Below are 25290 nucleotides of genomic sequence, written 5' to 3' on the forward strand. Positions count from 1 at the left end.
TGTGTCGAAAGTGGGGAAAAAGAGCGTTCTCTTGTGAGCTGTGTGAAATGTACACATATTTAATAACTCGAGGCGTTCGGCTGAGTATAAACCTTTTCAAGTGAAATATCAATATATTCTGCTGTAATGAGGCATGTGTGTTTTGTTCAAAGCCGCGAGACCTTGAGGGACACAGCTTTTCCTTAACCCTTGTGTTGCCTTCGGGTCATTTTGACCCGATTCAATATTTAACCCTCCTGTCGCCTTCGGGTCAATTTGATCCGATTCAATGTTTAATGTCGGTGTTCTTCGAGTCAACAAACAAACATAAAGTACCTCACACTTAAACTTGGAAAACAATATTAATTCTAATAATTTTCTGGAGATTTTAATAGCTGGGGTCATGTTGACCTCAAGGGTAAAATATGTTAGTAAATATAAAGGTAACAGGAGGGTTAAACATTGAATCGGGTCATATTGACCCGAAGGCGACAGGAGGGTGAAACATTGAATCGGGTCAAATTGACCCGAAGGCAACACAAGGGTTAAATAGTTTGTCTGATGAAAGAAGTGATGCTTTAGAACTAAAAAAAAAACACACACAAAAATGAACGTGACGTTGTTTTATGTGCAAGTGGAAGTTATAGTTAAAGTGTCTGGTTTGATCTATTTGATTCCTCTTTCTATCCCTGCTGCTCCCTCTCAATATCTATATTAAACACCCTCTCATCTCGCTTATCTCCTCACTCCAGTGGACGAGGACACCGAGGGAAGTTCAATGTCCACCAGCGGTGACCTCACTGCGGGACCCGGGCTGAACGGCAACCCCTCCAAAGATGACAGGGAGAGAGATCGGGACCGGGTTGGGGGAAAGGAGAAGAAGAAAGCCGAAAGGGACAAAGAGAGGGAGAAGAGCAAAGCCAAGAAAGGCGTGCTGAAGGGCCTGGGCGAGATGTTCAGGTAGGAACGAGTCAGAGCTCAAAACACCCTCCCCCGTGTCGCCCCGAGCGCCAAACACTATCTGCTTTATTTAATTCCGCTCAACGGGCTCACCGCTAGATCACTACGAATGTGAATGCATTCTCTGGAAGTTGCGAGTGCTAATCAGGGACCCCTCTCCTTGAACCCTGTGAGGTGGAGGGAAGGGATAGCAGGGTGAGGGAGTTATCGACCTCGAGGGCCCTCTGGCACTTTTGAGCCAGATTATTTTTAATAAGTGCAACATGTTTTATTTATAATCCCGCACGCACCCTCCTACTGCATTTTGTTAACCAGCATACAATGTGCAGGGCCCGTTCAGGCGCTACTGTAGGAGCGGCGGTTCCGTTCAGGGGATAAAAAAACGATGTAAATGATCAAATCGACTGCAGGTTTGAATTGTTGCCCCTGGCTGGTATTCCTGGCTGGTCTCATCATGCGTTTGCAAGATTTTAGAGGGCGGACTACCTCGGGAGACCATAAAAGGGGGCAGGGTGACGCCAGCATCCTTCACATATTTATCATTTACAACAACGACAAAAAAGATTTAATGTCAATGATTGCCAGCTGTCGGTTGCATTAATACCTCTCATACACCAGGAAGTTGGAGGCAAATTGTGATCCTCTGCCGGCATGTTTCGTGGTTGTATGTTTTACTCCCACCTTGGAGAATAATTCCACCGCCGTTGAGGACTATAACAAAAAACAAACGTCTTCACTCTGTGTATCGTGACTCTGGACCATTAATAGACAATAGTATGAGACATGTGCAAAGAGACTGTGGATGAGAATAAACATCCCGCGGGTATCCATTCAGTGTCTCTGCCACGAAGAAATCATATGGGGGAGTCACAATAATTATTACTATTCCGTGCCCATTTGGATATGGCATATAAATTAGCGGTGGAGGCGGTGCGTGCAGTGAAAGTGCTGTGAGTTGTTTTCATGTGGATTAGTTTAATGGGATTAGTTAGCGTCTCGCTGCACGGTAATGAACAATAAAGACGACAAGTGTTTTTCAAGGTCACGACTGAGAAATGCAGGGAACTTATCTTCTCTTCTTTTATTTTTCACTCTTTCACTTTTTGCCGCATCCCGTGGTGTAAACCGCGTTGTGGCAACATATGAGCACACGTGTGTGGAGACACACACACTCACACACACACATACAGAGAGAGGTGTGCTGGGTTGGGAAAGTGTAGATTTGAAACCACAGTTCTGATACTGTGACATGCAATCAGCGCTCGGCCCGATAGGTGGCTGCCGGGTGATCTGAGCTGTGCACACGGGCCCCCTCGTCGTGCCCTCCTGGGCCTCGTCATCATTCTTCATTATCTTTGAGTGCCACAGCCACTTAAGAGTTGGCACGCAGCGGGCCTCGCTGACACCCCCCCCCCCCCCATCACCCTGCTCCATGCATTTAAAGCCAGGCCCCGTGCCCCCTGAATGCAGAAAGGAAGCTTTTGAACCGGCGTAGCTCTCCGGCACACAGCTTTGTCTCTCCTTCTCGCCGCTCCTCCTACTCCTTGTTGATACCTCAAACACCCTAAAAGCTGTGCCAGCTCTCACACCCACACATCTACGCTGCACCGTTCAGGTTTAGAAAGTTAGAGGTGGCAAGGAGCTGAGGTGAGAATGAATGCGTCTCACTTGATACAATAACAAAGAGCACAAATGTGATGTGAAATGCCTCGCAGGGTCAATAGGGAGGAGAGGGAAATAAAAGTGAAAGATCTGTTGCGTTTCGCACTTGTCGTGTTTTGACAAGGATTTCAGAATTGAGAAGTTTTTACTGCTCATAAAAAAATGCTTTAGCTGACTAACTTTTGTTGTGTCACAGAGAGACTTCGGCAAGTTGTACATGCCAGTGTCTCATCATTGCCTCAAAGCATAAAAAAGGCATCCTGATTGGGTTAATCCTTGGTAATACTTGTCTCCGTAGCAGACATTTGCATAAAACGGACGGGCATGCTTTTCCCCCCCGGCGTCTCTCACACTCACATTCTCCCAATAAGAAGATTTCAAGGAGCTTGCGTCGCACTGCAATTTGGGCTCATTTGCATGCAGGCCTTTGGACGGCCTGATGAAGGCTGTGTACGTCTGCTGAATGGACAGCCTGATTGGGAGTGCATTAACATTAGTGCCAGGGGAAACGAGGATGGCCTAATATAAGGAGAGAGAGAGGGAGGATGGGGTGGGGCCGGGGGGAGGGGGGGACTGTGAGATAAATACTGTGAGTGCAAGAATGACGGAAAGTGCGCAAATATGCGATGGAAAGAAAATTAACTCCCTTAAAGCCCAAAGCAAACTAAAACTGCAGTGCAGAGCCCCAGGTCCACTGCCTCTCTGGATTCCTACTGTCCTGCCTGTAGGAAGGCAGAATGCCTGGTATAGAGGTATACGGTACCGCCCAGTAATGAATAGCTTTTATTCTCATGAACCATTATATGTGATTATTCATGTCCTCTCTCCTAGATGCCATGTGATCATTACTTTATGATCCTATCAGGTTTGTTTATATGTCGGAAGCCTTGCCCTGGGCCGTTTCAGCAGACTAGCAGACAATGTCATCCCGGCCCGGACTGCAAGGCTCCCTTCCAACATGCCTAATGAGGTGTTGTTTATCTACTCTGTGACTGACTGACCTCCTCCATCAAAGCCCCATCGACATGGCTTGATGTATTTATGTGTGTGTGCGCGTGTGTGTGTGACCGCGTAGCGTGTGTGCGCACACACACAAAATACACACCCTGAATCATGTATTATGGAGTCCAGTGTTGAACTGTTGAAGCAAAGTGGAAATACATATTTGAATGCGGTAATTAGACTTTGACATTTTTGAAGCCCACCTTCTGTATATTTTTTTTATTTGCACCCATTTTCATAATTTTATATCGATGTAAAAAAAAAAGTACGAGTGTGTGAATGTGTTTTTAACAAGAGGAAACGCATCAAACTGTAAAGGTACAGTAGCATGAAGGAGACAAGTCAGCGAAGACGGAAGACGGGGAACGAGGGGCCAGAGAGGTGGGGGGTGCATTGGGTGAGGGTGGAAGGAAAAGGAAGCGTGTGCACTGGAGTGAACTGGGGCACCAAGGGAGAGTGGGAGGGGAGGATGAAAAGGAAAGCGAACGGAGGAATGAGAGGAGAAGGGATCTTTTCACAGCGGCAGTCACGGCATCGGGCTACTGCCTGCCTGGAGGGAGGATCAGGGACCTCAGGCGATTGTGTATTTTGTGTGTGTGTGTGTGTGTGTGTGTTTGAGAATCATTTCAATTTGCATACACGTGCGCATTGCATGATGGCATGTGTGTACAGATGAAAAGACGTGTTAATGGACTCTGGCATCACCCTCACCCGCACACACACGAACAGTTACCCTTACCCCCCACTCATGCCCCGACTCCCACCCTCCACACCACACCGATAAGTGGCAAGCCTCATGCCGAGCCATCAGCCGCCGTGCGCCCCCTACACCAACCCAGCATCACCTCGGGGATCTCGTCTGTCTGCTCCTCCCTCCAGATGCAGCCCCACTCAAGGCAACACGGGAGAGAGAGAGAGAGAGAGAGAGATATGAAAAAGGAAGGCAGTGGGCGATGCTTTCCGCCCTTCCATCTTTATTATTCTTAGGCAGTGTGGAAGCACGCTGGGAGCAATGGAGTACAGGGGTTGGCACGAGTGTGTGTGTGTGTGTGTGTGTCTGTCTGTCTGCATGCATGTTTCCATTATTCCAATAGGCTTAGAAAACATGATTTCCTGATGCGTAGCATGAGAGTAGGTAGTTAGCCGCTCCGTGTCTTCGTACCTCCGATTCCTTTTGCTCGCGTGGGTGCGAACAGCTGATGGCGGGTGAGCCGGCTTGATCATCAGTATGTCGACATGACACATGCATTAGCCTGGCTTTGTCTTATACACACACAGTGACCCAAGGCGTGCCTGATGGATCAACACACACACACAAATAGACACACAAACAACACTTGCATATATTCGTAGTATTATGCCACAGTCGATTTGAAGACGGCAATTAGCTGCCTCCACATGTGGGCCCTGACATCTGCTGAATGTAATCTGAGAGAAAATGATAATTGTTCTACTTTTGCTCTGCCCCACTCATCATAGTGTGTGTGCCAGGGGAGTGAAGGCAGGAACATGGCACAGCATCAGGCCAGAGCTTGCCATGAGAATGACGAGGATGGAGGAAGGCATATGAGAGGAGGAGCAAAGGATACTGTAATTACATGAAAAAACAAAGAGACTTCTAGCTCTAGGGACACGTCAATGCTGCGTACGCTGACCTTTGACCTCCCTTTAATCCTCGAATTTTCGCCATCATAGATGAATATTTCATAGAGAGAACTCGGTGGTGAACTTTGGCAGCTTTTTGCAGCTACGCCAAGTGCAAACTTAAACTTCAATATCACCTTCAAATGCCTACTCAGCGAAAAATAAATACCATGTCACGGAGGACACTACACCCAGAGGGGTCAGCTTTTTCAATTCCCCCACCACGTCTTCATAGCTGCTGCAAGACGCCAGGATTTTAAATGGGTCATTTTTGTGAGGTGGGGACTCCAAACTCCATCCCATTACTCTCCTTGCCAATCATGTACCAAAGAGGCTCAGCGGGGTTCAAACAAGAAACAACTATGTCCCCCACTGAGAAGATTAGCACGGCTGTCACAGAGCGTACTGACGGGAGATGAAAACAGAAAAACAACAAAATTCTTCTGTGCGCCAGGTTAAGGTAAGCCCAGCTGCTTGTTTGGTGTCGAAAAGAAAAACTTGACGTTACTGTCAATTTCTGGCGGGGGTGAAGCATTTAGACGTAAGGGGAGAAGCAGAGTGATGGGATCAAGGGGGGGAGGGTGGGGGGGGGGATGCTCTGCGACGTCAGCCACCATGAGAGAATAAGAGACGGCCCTTTCAGGCATTGGGAGGGGGGGGGGGTGTCTGTCTGGCCGCATTTCCTCTGCTTTTGGCCACTCGATGCAAATGGGATTGGGCAGCACTGGGCCTCCATCAGACAGCCCTGAAGTAATTAGGTTTAGAATGATCACGCAGTGCTCCGAGATAGACCTTGAAGCATGCGGAGAAGTAGGCAGGCTGTGTGTGTGTGTGTGTGTGTGTGTGTGTGTGTGTAGGTGTGTGTGTGCGTGTGTGTGTGTGTGAGAGAAGAGGTGGTGCTGCACGATGGAGTTAATTGAATCTGAAATCTTGTCGGTCTGAAATGAGATACACCGATGTCTCTCACGCTGCGTCTCGGGCAGAGAGCTGCAAACATGACTGAATTCATAACGGGTGTTATTAAAGAGCTCAAATTAAGTGCAGTAGTGCACCCCTCCGTACTGTACCAGGCCCGTGACTGCTAATGATCCAACCCAGACCCACCGACGGAAACCCGAGACTCTCTTCTCTTTCTCCCTTTCGCCGCGTCTTACTTTGTATACGTCCTCCTTACTCTCCTCTCCTTGCCCTCACTCACCGTCGCTCCTTTCACCGCACACCATGTTCCAGAGAGAAACCGCCGGATGTTTTTTAAATTGCTCCCCGCTCCGTCTGATATTTGTTTTTCACACTTTGTTTGAGATATATGATTTCACTTTGATGTTGTTGGTTGTTTTAGTTTTTTCTCCGCAATATGGCCCAGATGGCTTTGATCAATCACGAACAGAAATGCGAGTCGACTCTCAGAGGAGAGGCGGATTTGAAAATAATGAGAAACATGAGGCTCAAAGATCTGAAAGCGGCACGATTGCATTTTGTTTTTCTAAATAGTACAAATGAATCGCTAATATACCATATTTAATGTATGTTTTGGTCTGAGGAGAGGAAAAAAGTAGAATTAGAGATGCAAAGCATGTTTGATATTACAGAGACAGAGGTGAGAAATGCACATGGGAGAAGCTATTTATTTCCCCCTATGTGCTATGCAAATGAGGCGGGCTGACGGCTACAGTACGACTCATTGCTAGTCCGCTCAGTCGTCCACCAGGCTTAGCATGTCATGAAATACAGGCCTGTGGCTGAGATGACCTTTCCCATCCGCTGACTTCCCACCTGCTGATGTGTGTGCACACACCTTAACATGCAAGTGAGAGGATGGGTAGTGGGAGAGAACCAATCACAGTCAAGGCAAGTGAGATAAAACATGGAAAATTGCTTTTGAATTACAAAGGTAATATCAATCGATGTTGAATTACACTTGTGATTTCTATCAATGGCAACCAATTAAAGACGGGAGCCGTATTCCTCCTGTTGTGTCAGCGTCTCGACATGTGTTCGGCATGTGAATTGAAATTGTCTATTTGATTTTTTATACATCTCTCTCTCTCTCTTTATTTCTCTCTCTCTCTCCCACCCTGATCTTCCTCTCCTGTCTTTGGTGAGCATATCAGAGAAATGGAGACTCTTCATGGTTGGATTGGGATTTAGTTCCCGCTCATACTTGCAATGTAGGAATTTTGATTGTCCTCTCACTTCCATACCAAGGCGTGCCCGCTTGTTAGGAAGAGGGTGGATGGGAAGGAGTGTGTGTGTTAATGGAAGGAGCAGTCTACAACAGCAGATAACGGTTGAATGATATTTCCTTCTGTCGATACAATAAACAAGTCTGGTTGTTTATTAAGGTTCATAACAGGCTTAATACAAAAAACTGTGGTTTTCTAACCCTACCTGTACCATAATCATACACAATTGTCAAACATACATGTTATTGATGTGAGAATTATTTTTGTTAGACATTGAATGCAATCTGTAATTTTGCTGAATTGCCAAATTGCTGTTGGTGTCTGAAATAAGTTGCTAATATTTACGCTTGAATATTACTCACCGTCTCCTACCACATTTCCCATAAACCTCTCTGCGCGAGGATGCGCTTCCCTCTCGATTCTGCACATCCGTTTAATTCGGTGAGCGATCCGTTCCAAAACCCCGCCCCCTCCCAGTCGGCTTTGTGCTTTAAATTGGTACAGCAGTGTGACGTGTAATACGGAGGTGGGTTGAGGCTGCAAAGGATCTTATTGATCTTGCTGTCTCATATGTGTACAGTAATTGTGCTGAGGTTTTATAAATGATGTCATGACTTGAAGAATGCTGCACGCAGCATGTTTAATTTGACACACTGACGGTTCTGTTGTTGTTGTTTTTTAACTGTATTTTTTTGCTTTGGAGAACCATCAGTTTGGTCCAACAGTAGACTTGAAGAGGAGTGTCCGGGGTTATCTATTTAACCTGCTTGTTATCTATCACTATCCACGAGAATCCATCGAGGTTCCTATTCTCTTTCATCCTCACTTTACTCACAATTACTGTCACTCCCTCCCTCTCTCTTTCCACATATCCGCCCTCTTCCCTCTTCCGTCTTCCCTCCTCCATCCCAGCGGCCCTGGAGATTCATTGTGGCATTGACAGAAAGACCTCTCTCGTCTCCCCTCTGAACGCTGGGATGGATGTATATCACGGATCAGTGGGCCGGTGTGGGTCCACGCCTGTATTTCAAAGTCTGACGTTTACGAGACAGAAAAGCTGCCTCTCTTCTCCCCGCGCCTGTCCTTTAGGTGAGCGCTCTGGGAATCGGGACCCCTGAGCGTCGCAAAACACATCCGTCTCCAGACTCATCAGCATGTAAATTAGTTTGAAAATAACTGCCAGAAGTCAAGGGTTATCAAAACAAAAGAGACAAATGGCAAATGAATTCATGATGTAATATTGCATCATGATAATCATCAAGATATATTTACCCTCACCGACAGGATGCGTCCTGCCGGGTTTAACTTTGATGAAGAAAAAGCAGCTCTATATACTATACCACCTGAGTTTCAGCACATCCGTTGTATTTTGTTCCAAAAGACTTCTTTTTTTTTTCTGGCTGTGGCACTTGCACTGTGGATGCCATTATTAATAGAGCTGTGTTGATGCTGAATGTGTTTTTTGTGTGTGTTTGAGGCAGGTATATAGCGAGTGGCAGTGATCAAAAATATTCCATTAGAAATGCAGTGTGCCACACTGTATCTAGGTCACAGCCTGAGCCACCTCTTCCACAGAGAAACCACAGCACTGCCCCCTCTGCTCCATTCATTCCCAGTCCTCCAGTGTTGTCTGTGGCCTGCTTTAGTTAGGTATTAGCCACATTTGTATGTGTGCATATGAGCATGTAAGATCATGTGTGATCATGCAAAGGTTGTGGCTCAGCCATAATGGGCTTGTTTGTACATCAAGTGGGGGGGAAAGAAAGTGTGTGGGATGATTGTGATCATAAGGATGTCATAAGTTCAAATAGCACAGGATGATTTGGCTTGATCAGAATGCACAAACACACACACACACACACACAAAGCCTACCACAACACCGGAATTCCTTTTCCGAGCTCTTCAAGTGTTTCTATGCAAATTGCCCCTTTAGAGACTCCTTTATCACTTCTCTCATACACTTTAACAAATGGATGTATGAATACGTTTGGACTGTTTATTTGTGTTGTAATGAGAGGCTTTAATCAGGGGTGTCAGGGATCTGAAATGTTCCTCTGAGCGTGTGCAACAACACCCCTCCTCTCACAGACACACACACACACACACACACACACATATAACTCAGTGATTTATGTGAAACATTAAAGGCAATCATGTCGGGCTGGGCCTCGTTCTTTGTATTGCAGGCTGTTTGAAATATGGAAAAGCCAAGCTGTCCCTTGATATGCAACCACGCATATACACACACACATACACACGCCCTGATGCTTGTGCGTACCTGCTATGCTTAAATATGAATAATTGGCATAGGGAGAAAAACAGATCAATGCAGTTCTTTTTTTCTTCATCTTGCAATTGCACAAATCCAAACACATGCAATAACTCTTAAGTTGTAAACTCCTTCCCACACACACATATGCACTTATTCAGTTCAACCGCTGCTTTGATACTGATAGTCGTTGGTTAGAAATCAGAGAACATCCTCTACCATCGGTGCGGTGTAGCTCTGTGTGTCTGTATTCATGAGAGAACATTTGTTAATAAGAGTGGATTAACTCTGTTGCTGGAATCATATCCTCCTCTACACACACACACACACACACACATTCACACGTAATGGCACAAACAAACATGATGAAAGAACAATAGAGTATCCGTGGGATGGGATGCCACCCAGAAATAGCCCTGCAGCACTCTGCGACTGACCGTTCTAAGCACACATGCATTTATTTAGGTGTAAACGTTGTCTTCCTCCTCCCACCCCTTTCGGTTGCCGGTGGTGAGGCTGTGTTAGTCTCCTAACAACTACATCGGCGGTGGAATGTAGTTGTTGATCAGTATAGTGGACACAAACGGACTTAATAAAAGACTTGAAAGAAGAACAGAGCTTACAAGGAAGATAGATTCCAAAAAGAGGGGAAATAAACAGGAGACCTGACTGACAGAGAGTTTGCAGAAATAACTGGTCCGACGCGGCAGGAAAATAAATACATTTTAAGGTGGGAACTATTCTCTATAAGAGCGGAATAGCATGAATTTCCATGCATCTGTATTGCTGCCGGAAAATCTTCATTTCCATACAATAACCTCTTTATGGTAAACAGGTGGAGATGGGTTGAGAAAAACACTGTCATTGAAATACAATGATCCGGCATGGCATGCAATTCATATACCTGTAAACAGTTTTTCTTTTTCATTATTTTTGGTATGACCGCGTAGCGGGTCACTGAAACGGAACATCCTTCGACGTGACGCTGTCGTCTTCGCTCAGCTGGGAGACCCTTTTAGGCGTAGGAGTATCTGGTGAGAATCATTTTAACCTCCGTCTCGCCCGTGGCGCTGTCCCCTACTGGGTGTCATGAATAAATGTATGTCATGCCTCTATGAAGGGGGAGGGGGGGCACAAACCATTTCGACTCCCATCCTCCCTGCCTCCTGTACCATCTCCCCTACTGTTTTCACAACATTGCTGCAGGAATTAGGCCCCGCCTCCCTCCGTAGCGGCAGCCAATCAACAGTAGCCCCCACCCCCTCTCCTTCCCTCAGGAGGAAAGCGGTTGGTTCACTGTGCGTCGGCCCTTGTCCAATGAGGTGAAGCCGCTGAGACGCTATATCTCACTGCGACCTGTATGAGGCAGTGGACTGTGAGACTGCTTTAAGGGTTGTGTTATTTTGAAAGCGCATCCATATCATGAACGATGGTGTGGAGCCACTGGGGAGCCACTTTATCTGACACATCCATTGATGAATCTCAGGGTTGCAGTCTTCTTTAAACTCTTTAGGAAAAAATGTTTCACCGAGGATGCATCACACTGTAGAGTCTGGATTTGAGATGAGTCTGGCGGAGCAGAGGAAGCGCTGACTGACATTACAGGTTGCGGATAATGAGTTCCGCTGGGAGAGAGATAATCGGCTGCCGGTGGCTGGAGGCTGGATGAGTGGCAGAGGAACATCCTCCCATACCCCAGCGGGGTCGCTGTCTCTAGGAACCAGTGGCAGAGACATTGTGCCGAGGCCACGCGACGTTAATGAATGCCCCCTTAATGTCTGTTAACGATCGCTGGGTCACAGTGTGATTCCTTGGGAAGAAAAAAAGAACTAAACCTCTGTCTCCCTTTTTTCTTTTTACTGACGGTGTTATTGGATTTTTTTCTCTTGAATATTTCTTTAAAACAATATCTATCTGTGTGTCTCACCAGAGAGTGTCACAGCTGCACCAACACTTAGCGAGGGAGGACAGACACATCCAAGAGCCTCGCCTCCCTAACAAGGCACTATTCACTTGACATGCCTCTGTCAGTGAGGCTCTGCGTAGAAAGCATCCGCTGCTACATATTGACACGCCCTTGTTTTGGACAGGGATAGGAGAAGACAGAAAAAGCTGTGTTGTTTTGTGTGCTCGGCTCAATTTTCTGCCGCGTGCTTCTGCTATCAATAAAAAAATAATGACGTCTCTTGTTTCTTCTCTCAGACATTTAAAGGAATATATATATTTTGATGGTGCTTTATAGATTATTCCCTACGAAACGCAGTGGGTGGAAACATAGTTATTTATTTTCTTCCCGACTGCGACAAATGCAGTTTCGGGGGGATGTAGGCTCAGATGTGGGGGGACTTGGCCCTGGGAGATTTGGATTAACTTTCAGGTTGGCCGAGCAGAAACATTAATGACTCTCTCTGTCTGCCCTTGAAATTATCTCCTCATCACTTCCTCAAATTGATAGATGCAGACACTCTTTCTTTTCGGCTGACCTGCTACATTTGCAGATTTGACTAATTTAACACCTCATATGTGATGTTGAACTTGGTACCCTGTCACATCCCCCTGCATTCACTTTGAAAAGAAAACAGGCGTTAGGAGCAATAGACGCCTATTCCTGCTGTCATTTGTCCCCAGAAAGTCCACTTCCTGTGAGCAAACTACACATTCCCCACAGAAGATGTCAAAACAGATGAGCTTCTTTCAAATATACTCCCCAGATTAAGTGATTGTGACAATCAAAATGGCTTTGAGGCTTTGCATAATTTACTTTTCCTCCCTCTTTAGAAATGCCGTCTCTTTTTTTCTCCCTCCCCTGTTGTGCTGCAGCTTTGAAGTATTATTACCCTGTAAATCGATAAAGATGATGTATGAGGCCTCAACTGCTCGTGGTATAAACCCTTCTGTATTCTGTGATATATGAGGATGTATCATATTGAACGGAGTACCTATTTACTGACTTCTTTTATAGTAATAGCAGAAACACACAACAAAGCCAGCTCCTCAGGAATACGCCTGTGCGACTTTTTGAAAACGTTTGATTTGACGAGATTGATGACACTTTTGATTGAACACTTCAATTTGCTTCATCGCGTCAGCGGCAGTCATAACATTAATAATATAGCGTATTTATGACTGACGCATGTTAGATTACACACCACCCAAATGAGGTTTGATGGCCAATCACACGTTGTGGGAGCCAAGCGATGATGAATAGCGCCGAGCAGCTCGAGCTTTAAACGCAGCCCTAAAGGTCGTAAATATTCCCCGCATCTCCCGATCCAATCTGCATCTTACTCAGCTGTTTGTGCTTGTGTTTTATTAACTGAACGCCTTTCTACCGGTGACAGGTGGGTTAGGCGATCTGCATCTCTCCCCACCATCGTTCTTTGTCTCCTGACGGACCTTCTGCAGCATTTGTGTATTCATCACTCTCACCTGCTGGCCGCCACAGTGAGATAGATGCTTTGGGACGGATCATTAAACAGAGCTCCGGTCTGGTGGAGTGTGGCAGAAAAATATGACCGCACCTTTATGAGGATGTAAATGGCATATCTTGTGTACGTGGCTTTAACGGAGACGTGAGGTCCAGCTGGTTTACAAAGAGTGACCATTGCGAGTCATTTCAAATCGCTGAGAATCGTCTTCATTTTAAAAAATCCACTCTCAATTGTTTTGGGAAGAAAAGCTAGCTTTTAGAGTATTCTGTTAATCTACTAAGAACGACGTTACATTTCAAATGGTAAATAATGTATATTAATATGTACTTCTAATAAAAGGTTGTGATTAAACTGCAGTGCAAAGAAACTGCTCAGACATTTAGGCCCAATAAAGTTCTCTTTCCCAAACTGCAAGGTACTGTCGTTACTCCATTGTCATTCTACCCATGAGCTACGGCTGCCAATCAATATCTTATTATCAAGGCTCATCAACCTCACTCTCAATATTACTATCCTGATGCCAGCCCTGATTAATGCCAAGGTGCCAATACCGGCTCAAGAGTTTTACAGAAATGGTTTAAGTTTCCTCTCCGTCTCCCCGACACTGATTAACTCCAAATCCTCACCTCACTGTTTATTGGATTCCCTTCGTTCCACAAATGAGACACTTATCTTCCAGAGACAGGTATGAAAGTCAATACAGTTTGCAGCTTTCATACACACTGGCACCAGAGATACAGCATGTTCCTGCTGAGAAAATGTAGAGTGTCGAAATTGTTCACTGGGGTTTGTGCGTCCGCGGTGGTCCGGTAGCTAATCCCGTGTTCCAGCACGCTCCCCACTGGCCGGGCTCAGGCTGCTCAAGTGAAGGGCAGAGCCGTGTTGTGAACCAGCACGGGTCTCGATAGCCTTCGAATAGCTCTGGTAGTATCGTCCCGGTACTCTGCCTCCGCTTTGATGTGGGCCGTCCTTCTCAGGCCACCGGCGATGGAAGAATGGCCTTTCTTATGGGAGCTGCTGCATGCCCACGGTCCCGCTCACTCTAATCCGCCAATATACTATGACAAATCTCTCAATGTATTGATGTTGATCATGGGGAAAAAGTTGAAGGCTGAAGTTTGTCCCCCCACGGGTCTATGTTTTTTTTTATGTGAGGGGTCAGAGGGGTCGGAGAAGAAGAAAAAAAGAGGCCGAGAAAAATTAAATCAAAGAGGAAAAAGAGGAAGGTGGATTTTCCTCAGGAAGTTAATGAAAGTCCTTGAAGTGAGGGCGAGGGAAGCTGTCACCTGCCCTGGTGATAGATAGCAGGCGTACTATTATTAGCATGCTCAGCCCCGTCTTGGAGTTTTATGCCTTACTCGAGCCATTTGTTGATTAATTAATCAGGTAATGTTGCATAGGCACCCACATATCGCTCCCTTGGCCTCTCCTGGGCTCTCTGTGCAACCGCAGACCAGAATCTCCCACCGGGCCACAGCACATTTGAAAAATTACAGAATTACAAAGCAAGAGAAAGCATTTGTTCAAAGGTCCCGGCTGCTTTTAATATAAAGTAGAATAATAAACATCTGTGAGGGAAACAGTCTCCCATACCATGAATATATTCACTTCCACCGACCCACAGTCGTGTTGTCTGATGTCTTTTTTTTTCAGCTTTTCTGAGAAAGTTTGAAAAGCCTGTCAAATTAATTTCAGCGATGAGGAAGGTAAAACTAAAGTAGGACTGAAGCACCGCGGGGCTGCGAGACTGCACAGCCTAATGCTTTCTCCTGTTCTTGGGTCTGAAATTGAACAGGACGGCTCTAAAAAGCCCATGAGGAACATCATAATCAATGTCTGCGTGCACAATGCTACAACATCGAGTTACGCTGTGTAATATAAACAGTCAATAAAAACTCAGTCCTTTTCTGTGATTATATTTATTGAATTTCTTCTCACGTCTCACGTGCCCTCCTGCCTGTATACTTTTGGTTATTGCCTTGTCTTTACAATCATCAGATTTGTTCATATAAGTGGCCTTGTTTCCCGCAACCTGACCATCATAAAAACATTCACGGTTTGCAGCCCTTACATTTTAATTGAGTTTTTGGCAAGAACGTCTTAAGAATTTGGTCTTCAAAGGTTACCACGACCTCACCATAATAACCCATTGCCTTAAGTCAAGAATCGATTCGCTAATAACAAATTAATTTCCAAATGTAATATTAAATAAAATTGTATGACATTTTCGACGGACATGGACGTAAACGGCAATTTTACTGATTGGTGGATACATACAACCTAAAGGATAGTAGTTCTACTTTACAATTATATTTATTTATTGTCCCAAAAAGATTAAATTTCTGTCCAAACTCTGTATGATTTGTCTCCAGGTCACGACATATCCCGCAACAGCTGCTGATTGGCTGGTAAAATGAAATTGATTTGGGAGTTGAGTTCCTCCATGAGAAGACCAGTCAGTCAGAACTACCTCAAATACATTGTTTACCAATCTTCCTTTTAGATGTTAATATTTAGCTCTGTCCCTAAATTGGTATTTATGAGCCCCGCTTCTCCCAGTAGTTAGAAGGCATGCTTGAAGGCTGAGTTGACCCAACCTTATGTTAAGCATCCACAATACCCTTAATTTTCTCTTTCATGTCTATGCATTGACTAATCCTCACCACTTTTGTAGCATAATCCCTCAACTGTAATTACTTCTAGTAATCTGGTAACCTATAAACATGATGCTCAAGTGGTTGCATCCTCCAAAGACACATTTATTGAGGCTTTGCATGCCCAAACATATTGAGAACTGCACACACTGAGCCAGAGCAGCAGTGTACTGCACATGGCGTACAGATGTGCTACTCTCACTCACCATGTGTAAACATGGCCATCAAATGCACTGCCTGGATATCTGTCTGTGTTGCTTCCCTTTTCTGTACCATGCCATTTACCACTTCCTCCAAAGCTGGCATCATTGTGGAGCAGCAGGAAATGACATCATACTTTTACGATCACGCTTTTCCTGTTCTGTCTCATAAGAGTGTTGTTGTCAGTAAGAAGGTCTCAGCCAGTGGAGTCAGTTAATAGAGTTGTCCATGTGTGTGTGTGTGTGTAAACATACTGTACTCCCTGGCTCAGTGTGCCGCCTCTATTTTTTCCTTCTCCCTCCATTCCTCATCATTTTTTCACACCCCTCAGTCAGCCAGAGTCTCCAGTCTCCAGTCCGGCACCAAGCTCGGCCCGACCTGAGGAATTTACGATCATTGGCTTGACTCGCTGTAAAGCTGTTACGGATTTACCGCCGCCGCCGTGTTCACTGCCGTCATTAAAATGTAAAAGTTTGCTGCCCAGAAAGTTCCAAACCATACCGGCGAGCTTGGACGTTCCCTCCGCTTACATCCCGCCGACTTGCTGGTAGCTCGTTCCCTCCTCGCTCCAAACTGAATCACGAGCTGTCACTGCTCCCATCCCTCGAAGTAAACCCCACAGCTCAGGGAGGAAACGGGGAGCTCATCTTGTCTCTTACGAAGAAGGGGGTATTGCCATTTACGACTTTTCATACTCACTGAAACCTTTTTCTGGATGGAAACTCGGCAGGGAGGGAGGGAATTCACTACGTTACGAGTTATCTTTTGATGTGGCTTGATGCATTTTGATTGCATTCATATGAAAAAGGACAAGTTATTCTTTCAATACCAAATGGGTGCCCGGGGAGACTTCTCCTGAGCTGTCTTCACAGTACAAACCTGGCCTGAAGATGTTGACAGTTTGACACTTTAATTTCCTACTGAGCATTTCACCTGAATTTCCTGGACAGAAAAGAGACGTGCTGGTGTAAAAAGAAAAAAGTCCATATTGGGTTAGAAATTATTAAAGGCCTCAATTAAATCCTCCCTACCCTTCTCTTTTACTCAGGTTCGGAAAGCACCGAAAGGATGAGCCGCCAGGAGACAGGATGGAGAGGAAGGGCTCCAATAAATCTAAAGCCGAGGACATGCAGGCGTCAGAGGAGGAGACCATGCGGACGAGGCTGGAACAAGAGAGGTGAGTGCTCAGACCGAGCCTTGGCTCGCTAAAAGCCCACACAATGAAGTCCCCGCTGGACAAAGAAGAGAGAAAACAAATACACTGCTGACCGGAAAATTAGCAAACTACCTAATTAGCAAAATGGCAAGAGCAGGGTTGGGAAAGTACTCAGATGTCAATTTGTGAAATGTCCCTTTCTTTTATATCAGCACATTAAATAGATCATTTATGGATCGTTGTTGCCTGTGCCATTCGGAGGCGCTGACCTCTTAATGGTGCTCGTAGGCCCCCGTGGATTTGGCATGATTGAATGGTGCTCATTATAATAGTGAAATCGATGTCTTCTCCTGCAGCTCACCCAGGTTGTTAATCGCTCAGGAATACGCTGTTCCTTTTTGATCCGCCCCTCTTGGCTCCATGTCCTCCGGTGTTTGCGGGTCGTCCAGAAGGAAGTGTGAGGCGAGGCATTTGGTTTTGCCGCGTGCGCCTCATCCCTTAAAGACAAGCCACATTTAATTCTCTCCAGCAGGGAAAGACAATACCGGTGACAGGCCGAGTGAGGAGACAGCGTGCGGCCTCTATTGTTCTCCAGCAGCCAAATGAACTCAGTAATCAAACTGCCGTCGGTAATGACAGCTAATTGAATAGCAACAATAGGGCTTGATACCGCTCCCTCTCACGGCGAAGGGAGAAAAGGACGGATGGCATGTCCAAAATTCCTGGTACCACAAACACAAGCCAGTGTGCGCACCCACAAAAAAAGGAAAGCTCACAAAGGCCCTCTTCCTTAATGAATAGAACATCTGGAGGCCTTGCTCAGAAAAGGCTGTGACGCATTTCTTTTTGGTATTCAACTCTGTCTTGCAGCGATGGTCCTCTCCACTGAGGAGAGCGAACCCCACTGGCTGAGGGCCCAACACATTTCCCTCAGTGCACCGGCGGGCCTGGTTGTACCTCCCGATCTGTCCCCCTTTGAGAGGCTCCCAAAGGACTGCCATGCTCAGCAGCAGAACCGACACAGGCACACAGTGGGCAGGAGATGTGTCGAGCACATGCCCTCACAAGCCTCCCAGGCCCCACAATCCCGCTCCTTCTCTCACGTCGCCGTCGCCCTATTTCTCATTCCCTGTTTGTCTGTGTGCGTTCTGCATGTGTGAGTTTCGGCTCCAGCCACCTGCGCACGAGAGCAACCTAACTCTTTCCTTTTGTACCCAAATCCCATCACTCAGCCAGGCCAGATTCTCCTTTGGTTAATGGAAACGGAATCCTGAGGGAAATCGTGGCAGGTAATAATAAAGCAACCTGCCACGAAGAGTCGATATTCAAAGCATTAGGGTTCGGCAGGACGACAGCTTAGAAATCCATTACTTCTTGTATTTTTTGGTTGCGCCACTGTATCGCACTCCCAAGGTGCTACATTTGATTGTTTTGGTTCTACGCTTTAAGGCACATGCACTGATTGATTGCAATGCCGCCACGGAGGCAGGACCATTTGAGAGTGCGGTTATGAAACTATGGATCGGGTCGCGACTGGTTTCCGGCGCTGGCAACCGTCAGCCGGCTCCTGCGTGTCAGCGCGACCCGGGATGGGCCGCAGCCAAAACCCCCGGCACGGCTGACATTAGCTGTCGTTAATTCAAGCGGACGGTTTTGACAGGGGCTTTTAGTGATTCAAAATAGGAGTCAGCGATGAGGGGAGACAGATTAATTTATAAAAACCTGCCCTTTTTCTACCCTGCAATAAGGCAGCTACGGTCATATATTTAAAACTCTGACCTTGATGTAATTCATGCAATTTATGGTCTGGCCTGCGGCCCTTGCAGATAAGACCCGTTTATTGTTCAGTAAAAATGTTCTCCTCCATTGATATCTTGTCAGCCTTTTTATAGATGGAGGACGATGGAAAAGAGAGTGGATCAAACGTTTGACTTCATCGCTCGAGCTCCTCGCAGTGAACTTGATGAAGAATGCTTATCAGCAGCATTTGTTTTGCCAGACTCTGGGAGATGTTCCACAGCTCCTGTGATTGACTGTTTCATGTGTCATCAAGGCGACATTAGAACCTGTGGTTAGGCTGATCCAAATCTTTGTCCGGGCCAGCCGTTGCAGCAGGCATTATTCTGCTCTCTTTATGCCTGTGGACTGCACCCAAGACACCCCTATCTGATTGGCTCACGCTGAGAGGACTGTGGCGACAACAAGCCCTCTGATTGGACCGTGGGCGGGCTGGAGAGCAGCGGTTCCCGTGGCCACGGCCCTCATTCACACAAGGCCATGGGGGAGAAGAGAGAAAGAAAAGAACGCTGGCCGGGTGGTGCTGGTGGAGCTTCTATCAATCTCCGACTTATCTCCGCACTTGTTCGCCCTGAAACTATATTTTCACAGCCAAACAGGGGAGCACACAAAGGCCACCTGACAATGTTCCTTCTTCATTTTTCGCCTGAACTGAACTCGCTGGCAGCTGATTATGATGTCCATTCTCTCTTATCTGCTTGGCTCCTAATCAGCGGCCAGCACTCCACCGCCACTCTCCCAGACCACTGCAGAGCACATCACTGCTTTTTTTTCTTTTCTTTGTGAATCCTCGACAGTGGCCAGCTTACCCCTGTTTGTTGTTTGACTTCCCGCAGGTTTTAGACCAACACAAACTGACCAGTGATTCTGGAGTGGGTGCATCAGCACAGTTCATATCGACAAAGAGCAAACCTGGATTAGATTAGCCGTCACAATTTAATCTGTTATTTAACAAAAGAGAAGTTATTTTCTTATAGCTGATAAAAAAGAAAAGTAAAGCAATTTGCTATAAGACGCATACCTCCTATTACTGGGATTGTGGTACGAAAGTTACCATTCCACTTTGTCAAACCATCTCATTATTTCAGGATCCTATTTGCGTCTCATTTGCATAGCGAGTTCAAAGGAAGCTCCAACTGGTTGATTCGGAAGTGTGATTACATTTGTAATTATATTGATACCTACAGCAAGTTAATGCGATTCTTAACTCTGTGAATTAACACCATGGAAACTCGGACAATTATCTCCATGATTGCATTATGCGGTTATGGGCCAAGTGTCAACACAAAAGATGGTCCATCTGAGGTTTTGTCGCGATTCAGCACAGACAGCTGCCTGCAGAGTCATTTACTGCACATTGATTAGATGCAGATACATTCTGCACTTCAGAACAATAGAACATGTTTTTGGTGAGGAGGTATTGAAAAGAAAATATAACAAAAAAGCAGACGAATCTGCTCAAGGTGGCTGGGTGAGAAAGTAAGAGAGCAAAAACATTCTGTTTGATCCAGCGTGGTAACAATGCATATTGAGGAGGCAGGCTTTCATGCTTCTAAGTGTGTTGACTTCAAAATGAGTATCTGAAAGTACAGACAGCCCCCCCCCCCCCCACCTCCTTTCCTCTTCACCACCCACCCCCATCCCTGCCTCCCCTGGGTAGATCACACATTGACAAACATATGGAGAAGGAGTCTGCTGTCCAAAGATAAAAAGAAAACAGCCCTGTTGGATAAACAGTGAGATTTCAACTGTGCAGTGAGGAAGGACTTGAGGTGAGCTGACACAGCAGTTCACACCAGGCCGCTCGCTCCACCCATATCATGTGTTACGGTATTTACTCGATGTGACAGTCTACTGCTTTCTCATTCGACGGAAGAAAATATCATTACAATTCAGTTTTAGTCAATGCGAAGGTATCCACGCATCCATTTCGATACGACAAGATAATAATCTTCTTGAAGACACGGTTAGTGAGTGGATTGGAGGGTTGAACTTTAACTGTCCTGAAAACCTCAGCATTAGACTGTCTAGACTGTCTTTTAGCCAGGAGGAAATGCCTTTCCACTCCACTGTTAAGAAGAATACACAAATAGACATTGTGGGAGGTCAATTCTACTTCTAAAAAATATAAAATAAATCACAGACAACAAACAGGAAAAACTAAATCATCTGATTAACAGAGGATCATTTTCTATCATCATTCTAATTAAAATGCAAACGTGCTGCATTGAAGCACGACAGCTCGACTGTATTTTTTATGGAATCCGGGCTGCGTTAGAAGCTGCAGTGTCCCCCCCCTCTCAGACATACTGTCTGGTCAGAGGAGAAGCGAGGAGACGGGCTGGTAATTGGGACTGTACAGTAATAATGTGTTTAGTGTGGGCAGCACTTTCCTCAATGTTAACATGCTGGGCCATTAATTGGCTAATGGAGTATACAGTATATGGTACGGTGAGGGGGTGGCCTCTCAGGAGAGGGGGGGGGGGGCAACGAGGGGAGTTCACAGTGGAGCAGCAAGAAGAACTCTGTGAGCAAGTGTGGATGTATGGTTTGGAGCTAATGAGCATATTACTCTGCAGCAAAAGGGCTTCCAAAGTCTCCAACATACATTAATATACGACTAATTTGCTTCATATCTTTCTGAACTTCAGCCTTGCCTCAAAGAATCGCTAACATGCCCCAAAATGGCGTCCTGGGTGTCATAACAAACAAAACGAGTGTTATAATTAGATAATTAGATGCATATTGATTTTTAGATGACTAAATCCCTGGTAGTTTAATTCCCGACACATCAGGAGGAGACATCTAGCAGATATTAGCACTTGGAAATGTAATGAGACCCACTGCCAACTTTCCATGGGTGGAAACGTAACACTTGACAGCCATAACCAGTTGGAATAAGCCTCCCACTGCAGACCGACTGGCTTGGAGAGGGGACATGTTTTCTTCACAAACACGAGAACATGTAGGTCTTTTGTACGAATAAAAAAAGAGCCATGACTTGTAAGGAATTGAAAGAAAAGCTTGATTTGAAAGTTGATGAGTGCATAAAAGCAACAAAGTTACGAAGCAAGATGGACCAGATGGCTGCGACGCTAATGGCAACATCATTACCCGCTTGTGATCTCATTCATTTTGAAATGTTGCCTCTTAATATCCTTTTATTGAAATGCACCTATTAGCTTTATCCATGTCAGACTCCTGAGGCCTGGAAGTGAAGTCTCTCTCGTTTAGCTTCGTGTCGCCAGTCTAGCCAAGGCCATTAGCTCATCCCAAATGTCAATATTGCAGTTTTTATGAATCTGATTAGTCATAAAACGCCAGAGGGTTTTGAGATCCCAGCGGACTTCCCTGAGCCTGTCGTAACATCATTGTCTGCTCCTTCCTGGAAGAGATCTGACATCACTTTAGCCAGACAGCAGGTGAAAGGACTTCTGGGAATTAGTGTTTGTCTCCCTGGAAGGCTCGTTTCCTACTTCCTGACAGAAGTGAGATGTCACCGGGTGCACACACAACTGCGCTGTGTGTTGATCATTTCCATAATGAACCTGCTCCAATCCAGCTCGGAGGCTTTATAGATGACTGCATATCATGCAACATTGCATCAGGCCTCCATCAAAAGCTCATTCCGCAGATAATGCTGAGAAAATGGGATTTTGGACAGCTAAAAATAAACATGGCAGTCTTTGGGTGGGATGTGGGAATTGGGTTAATTCGGCATTGAAGAATGGTGATTGTTTAAAATGTGATTACTGTTATTAAAATACACAGACATGGGGGAGAGAGAGTTAGGCTATGGTGGAGTGGGGCGAGCATTTTAGCTTTGTTCCAAACCTGTCAATCATCTGTTAGTAGCAGCAGTGTGGGGGGGGGGGGGGGGTCAAAGGTCAGATATGACCTGAGGTAATAGGGAAGTCTTGCACCAGCAGGAGGTACGTGCTTGTGTGTGGATGTGTGTGTATGTTACCCGACAGCAGGGGTACTACATCTGGAAGTAGTGAGCAGTCTGGTGGTTGCTGCCAGGGTCACCGCAGTGGGAGGTCAGCTTCCCCCCCTCCTCTCAGCCTGTCCTCAGCCCTTCTCCTTTCTGCTCCCCACCCCCACTGTCCACCTCCTCGCTCCTCCACCGCCCAGCTCTCCTCGCTCCCACGCAGAACCATGACTGAACCTTGTTAGCTGCGGACAGATGGCCGTTCACATGGAACCATTCTCCGAGACAGGAAAAGACCCTGTGAAAGGCTCTGTTGTGTGGAAGTGGTCCCGGGGAGAGGAACGGCATTGAGGGAGAGGAAGGGGCTGCATGGAGGAAGAGGAGGTCTGACTGTCTCCCTCCTACCTCCTTCTTGTAAGAGGACCTGAGGGATAAAGATCAGTGCCCTTGCCGTGGCCCTCTAATGGCTCATGGAAAGCCACATATTTGAATAACACTGCTCTCACTACAGTGGAAGACATTATTCTCCGTCTTCATTCCCTGTCACTTAGGAAAAGAAATCCACTTTAGAAGTTTGAAGAGGATATACTTCTTCCTCAGGTCTGGACTGATCAATATCTGAAATTAAACTTCTTGGAATGTTGATGTAAGCCTCTCTGAGTCTTGGACCGAATTTTACAGCTGGTCTTTTTACTTTCTGTTCCCCCTTCTCGTTATCCTGGGTTGTCTCCTTACTGTTCATTTCTTACACACTCAATACCTCAAGTATCATCAAGTATCTATTTTTGTCTCCATCTAGGTGAAGTTGGTCTGCATAAAGAAATACATATAAATTGTAGCATCTCTCCCAGGCAAATGTAATGCAAAACCTTTCCAGTCGTATTAAAAAAAACATGAAAACTGGATGTGTTTCCATGAGCACAGCTGGAACAAATATTGTTTACAGGCTTCCTGAGCATCAAAATAAACTAAACAACAAAACGTAGAAATAATCTCTTAAGAACCGATTAATATTGGCCAATTTGATATGGTTCTCCTGCTCTAGCTTAAGTTAGCCAAATGCATAGTTTCACACAGAGGCCAGAAAAAGGAGTTGGCAATATTTTACAGTATTTTCACACCATCAAAAACAGCATAAGAATTATACCATTTGTCAGGCTGATCATCTCATTCATGTTTGACTCTTAATAATAAGAATAATAATCATTTATTTTTGGAGTGTATATCCGTCACAAAGTGAGGCTGTAAAAAATATTTCCCTCAAGACGTATTCATGTATTGGCATTTCTTAACATACACTTTCTCCATTCAATGCGTTTATCACAGGATACAGGCCAAGATGCGGGAGCTTCGAGAGAATCAGACAAAGGAGAGGGAATATGCCGAGATCCAAGATGTTGTGAGCGGTGCCTTCAGCTCAGATGAGGAGCACACCTACGCCGGCATCGGATCGTTGGACTCGTCGGTGGACAGCAGCAGCATGGAGACCTACAACCACCACTACCATCTCCCCCAGAGTGCCCCGAGTCCCCAGACTACCCAGAGTCCTCACCTTCCCTTGAGCCGACAGGACACCGGTCCACCACTGGAGGCCCTGTATGCCAAGGTCAACAAGCCACGCAATGGACGCCCGGCAGCTCCAGACAGGTAGGGGCGCCCACAAAACACTGCATATACTGCAATGCCGTTGACTCGACATACATGTAAACATCCAGCAACACTCTTTGTGACTCTCTACTCTTCTCCTTCATTCAAAGGACACTAACTAGCTGTGTGCCTCATGCTTGAGCTTTGCAACAATCCAGTTCATTTACACCTCATCTATAATGTATAAGCAGCAGTGTGTGATTGTATTTGCTCGCTTTTACCTGTCATGTGTGACAAACGCTGCACAGAAAAACAATGAATTTCACACAGGGTTTTATCGCTGCCTCGTCCCACGAGGCATCGCCCCGTGCAAGCAGGCAGGATCCATAGGAAAGCTAAAAGAAGAAGAAAATCTGAACAACAAGAGCCGATCAGTCATTCTCCCTGTGCTAGAATTTAATATCAGGCAGTCCTTTTTTTTCATTATCCTTGGATCACAGGTAATCCTCCCTGGCTGAGAGTCACGCTGCATGTGTCTTCAGCTTGTTTTTACGCTGGGGGTTGCATCACACATATTTGATATGTCGACAACGCCACGCAGAGCCTTAGTTTCATATTAGTGTGTCGATAGCCTATTGTCTAAAGGCCTGTGTGCAGTTACTACATATGTTATTACTATTGTATTCAAGCTTCAGTAAATTAACTAAAGTGAAACAAAGCCCCAACAAAGTCCAACCAATGATGAGAATGGAACCTGCATAGTGACAATATCCTACAATACATTTTAATTAGAATCATAAAATGGATACATGGATGGATAGAACTTAATCATA

The 25290-nt window shown here is 45.7% G+C and overlaps 1 protein-coding gene across 1 annotated transcript in view; it reads left to right on the forward strand.

Annotated features, from left to right (window-relative positions):
• Window positions 1-25290, forward strand: part of pard3aa (par-3 family cell polarity regulator alpha, a) — a 337003-nt gene that overhangs the window by 235450 nt on the left and 76263 nt on the right. Inside the window, exons 19-21 of the mRNA XM_056433473.1 lie at window positions 732-939; window positions 17035-17163; window positions 24197-24517. Coding sequence (XP_056289448.1) covers window positions 732-939; window positions 17035-17163; window positions 24197-24517 — 658 coding nt within the window. The remainder of the gene's footprint in view (window positions 1-731; window positions 940-17034; window positions 17164-24196; window positions 24518-25290) is intronic.

Source organism: Pseudoliparis swirei, chromosome 16 (assembly GCF_029220125.1).
Source record: "Pseudoliparis swirei isolate HS2019 ecotype Mariana Trench chromosome 16, NWPU_hadal_v1, whole genome shotgun sequence".
In the NCBI taxonomy this organism is placed as follows: Eukaryota; Metazoa; Chordata; class Actinopteri; order Perciformes; family Liparidae; genus Pseudoliparis; species Pseudoliparis swirei.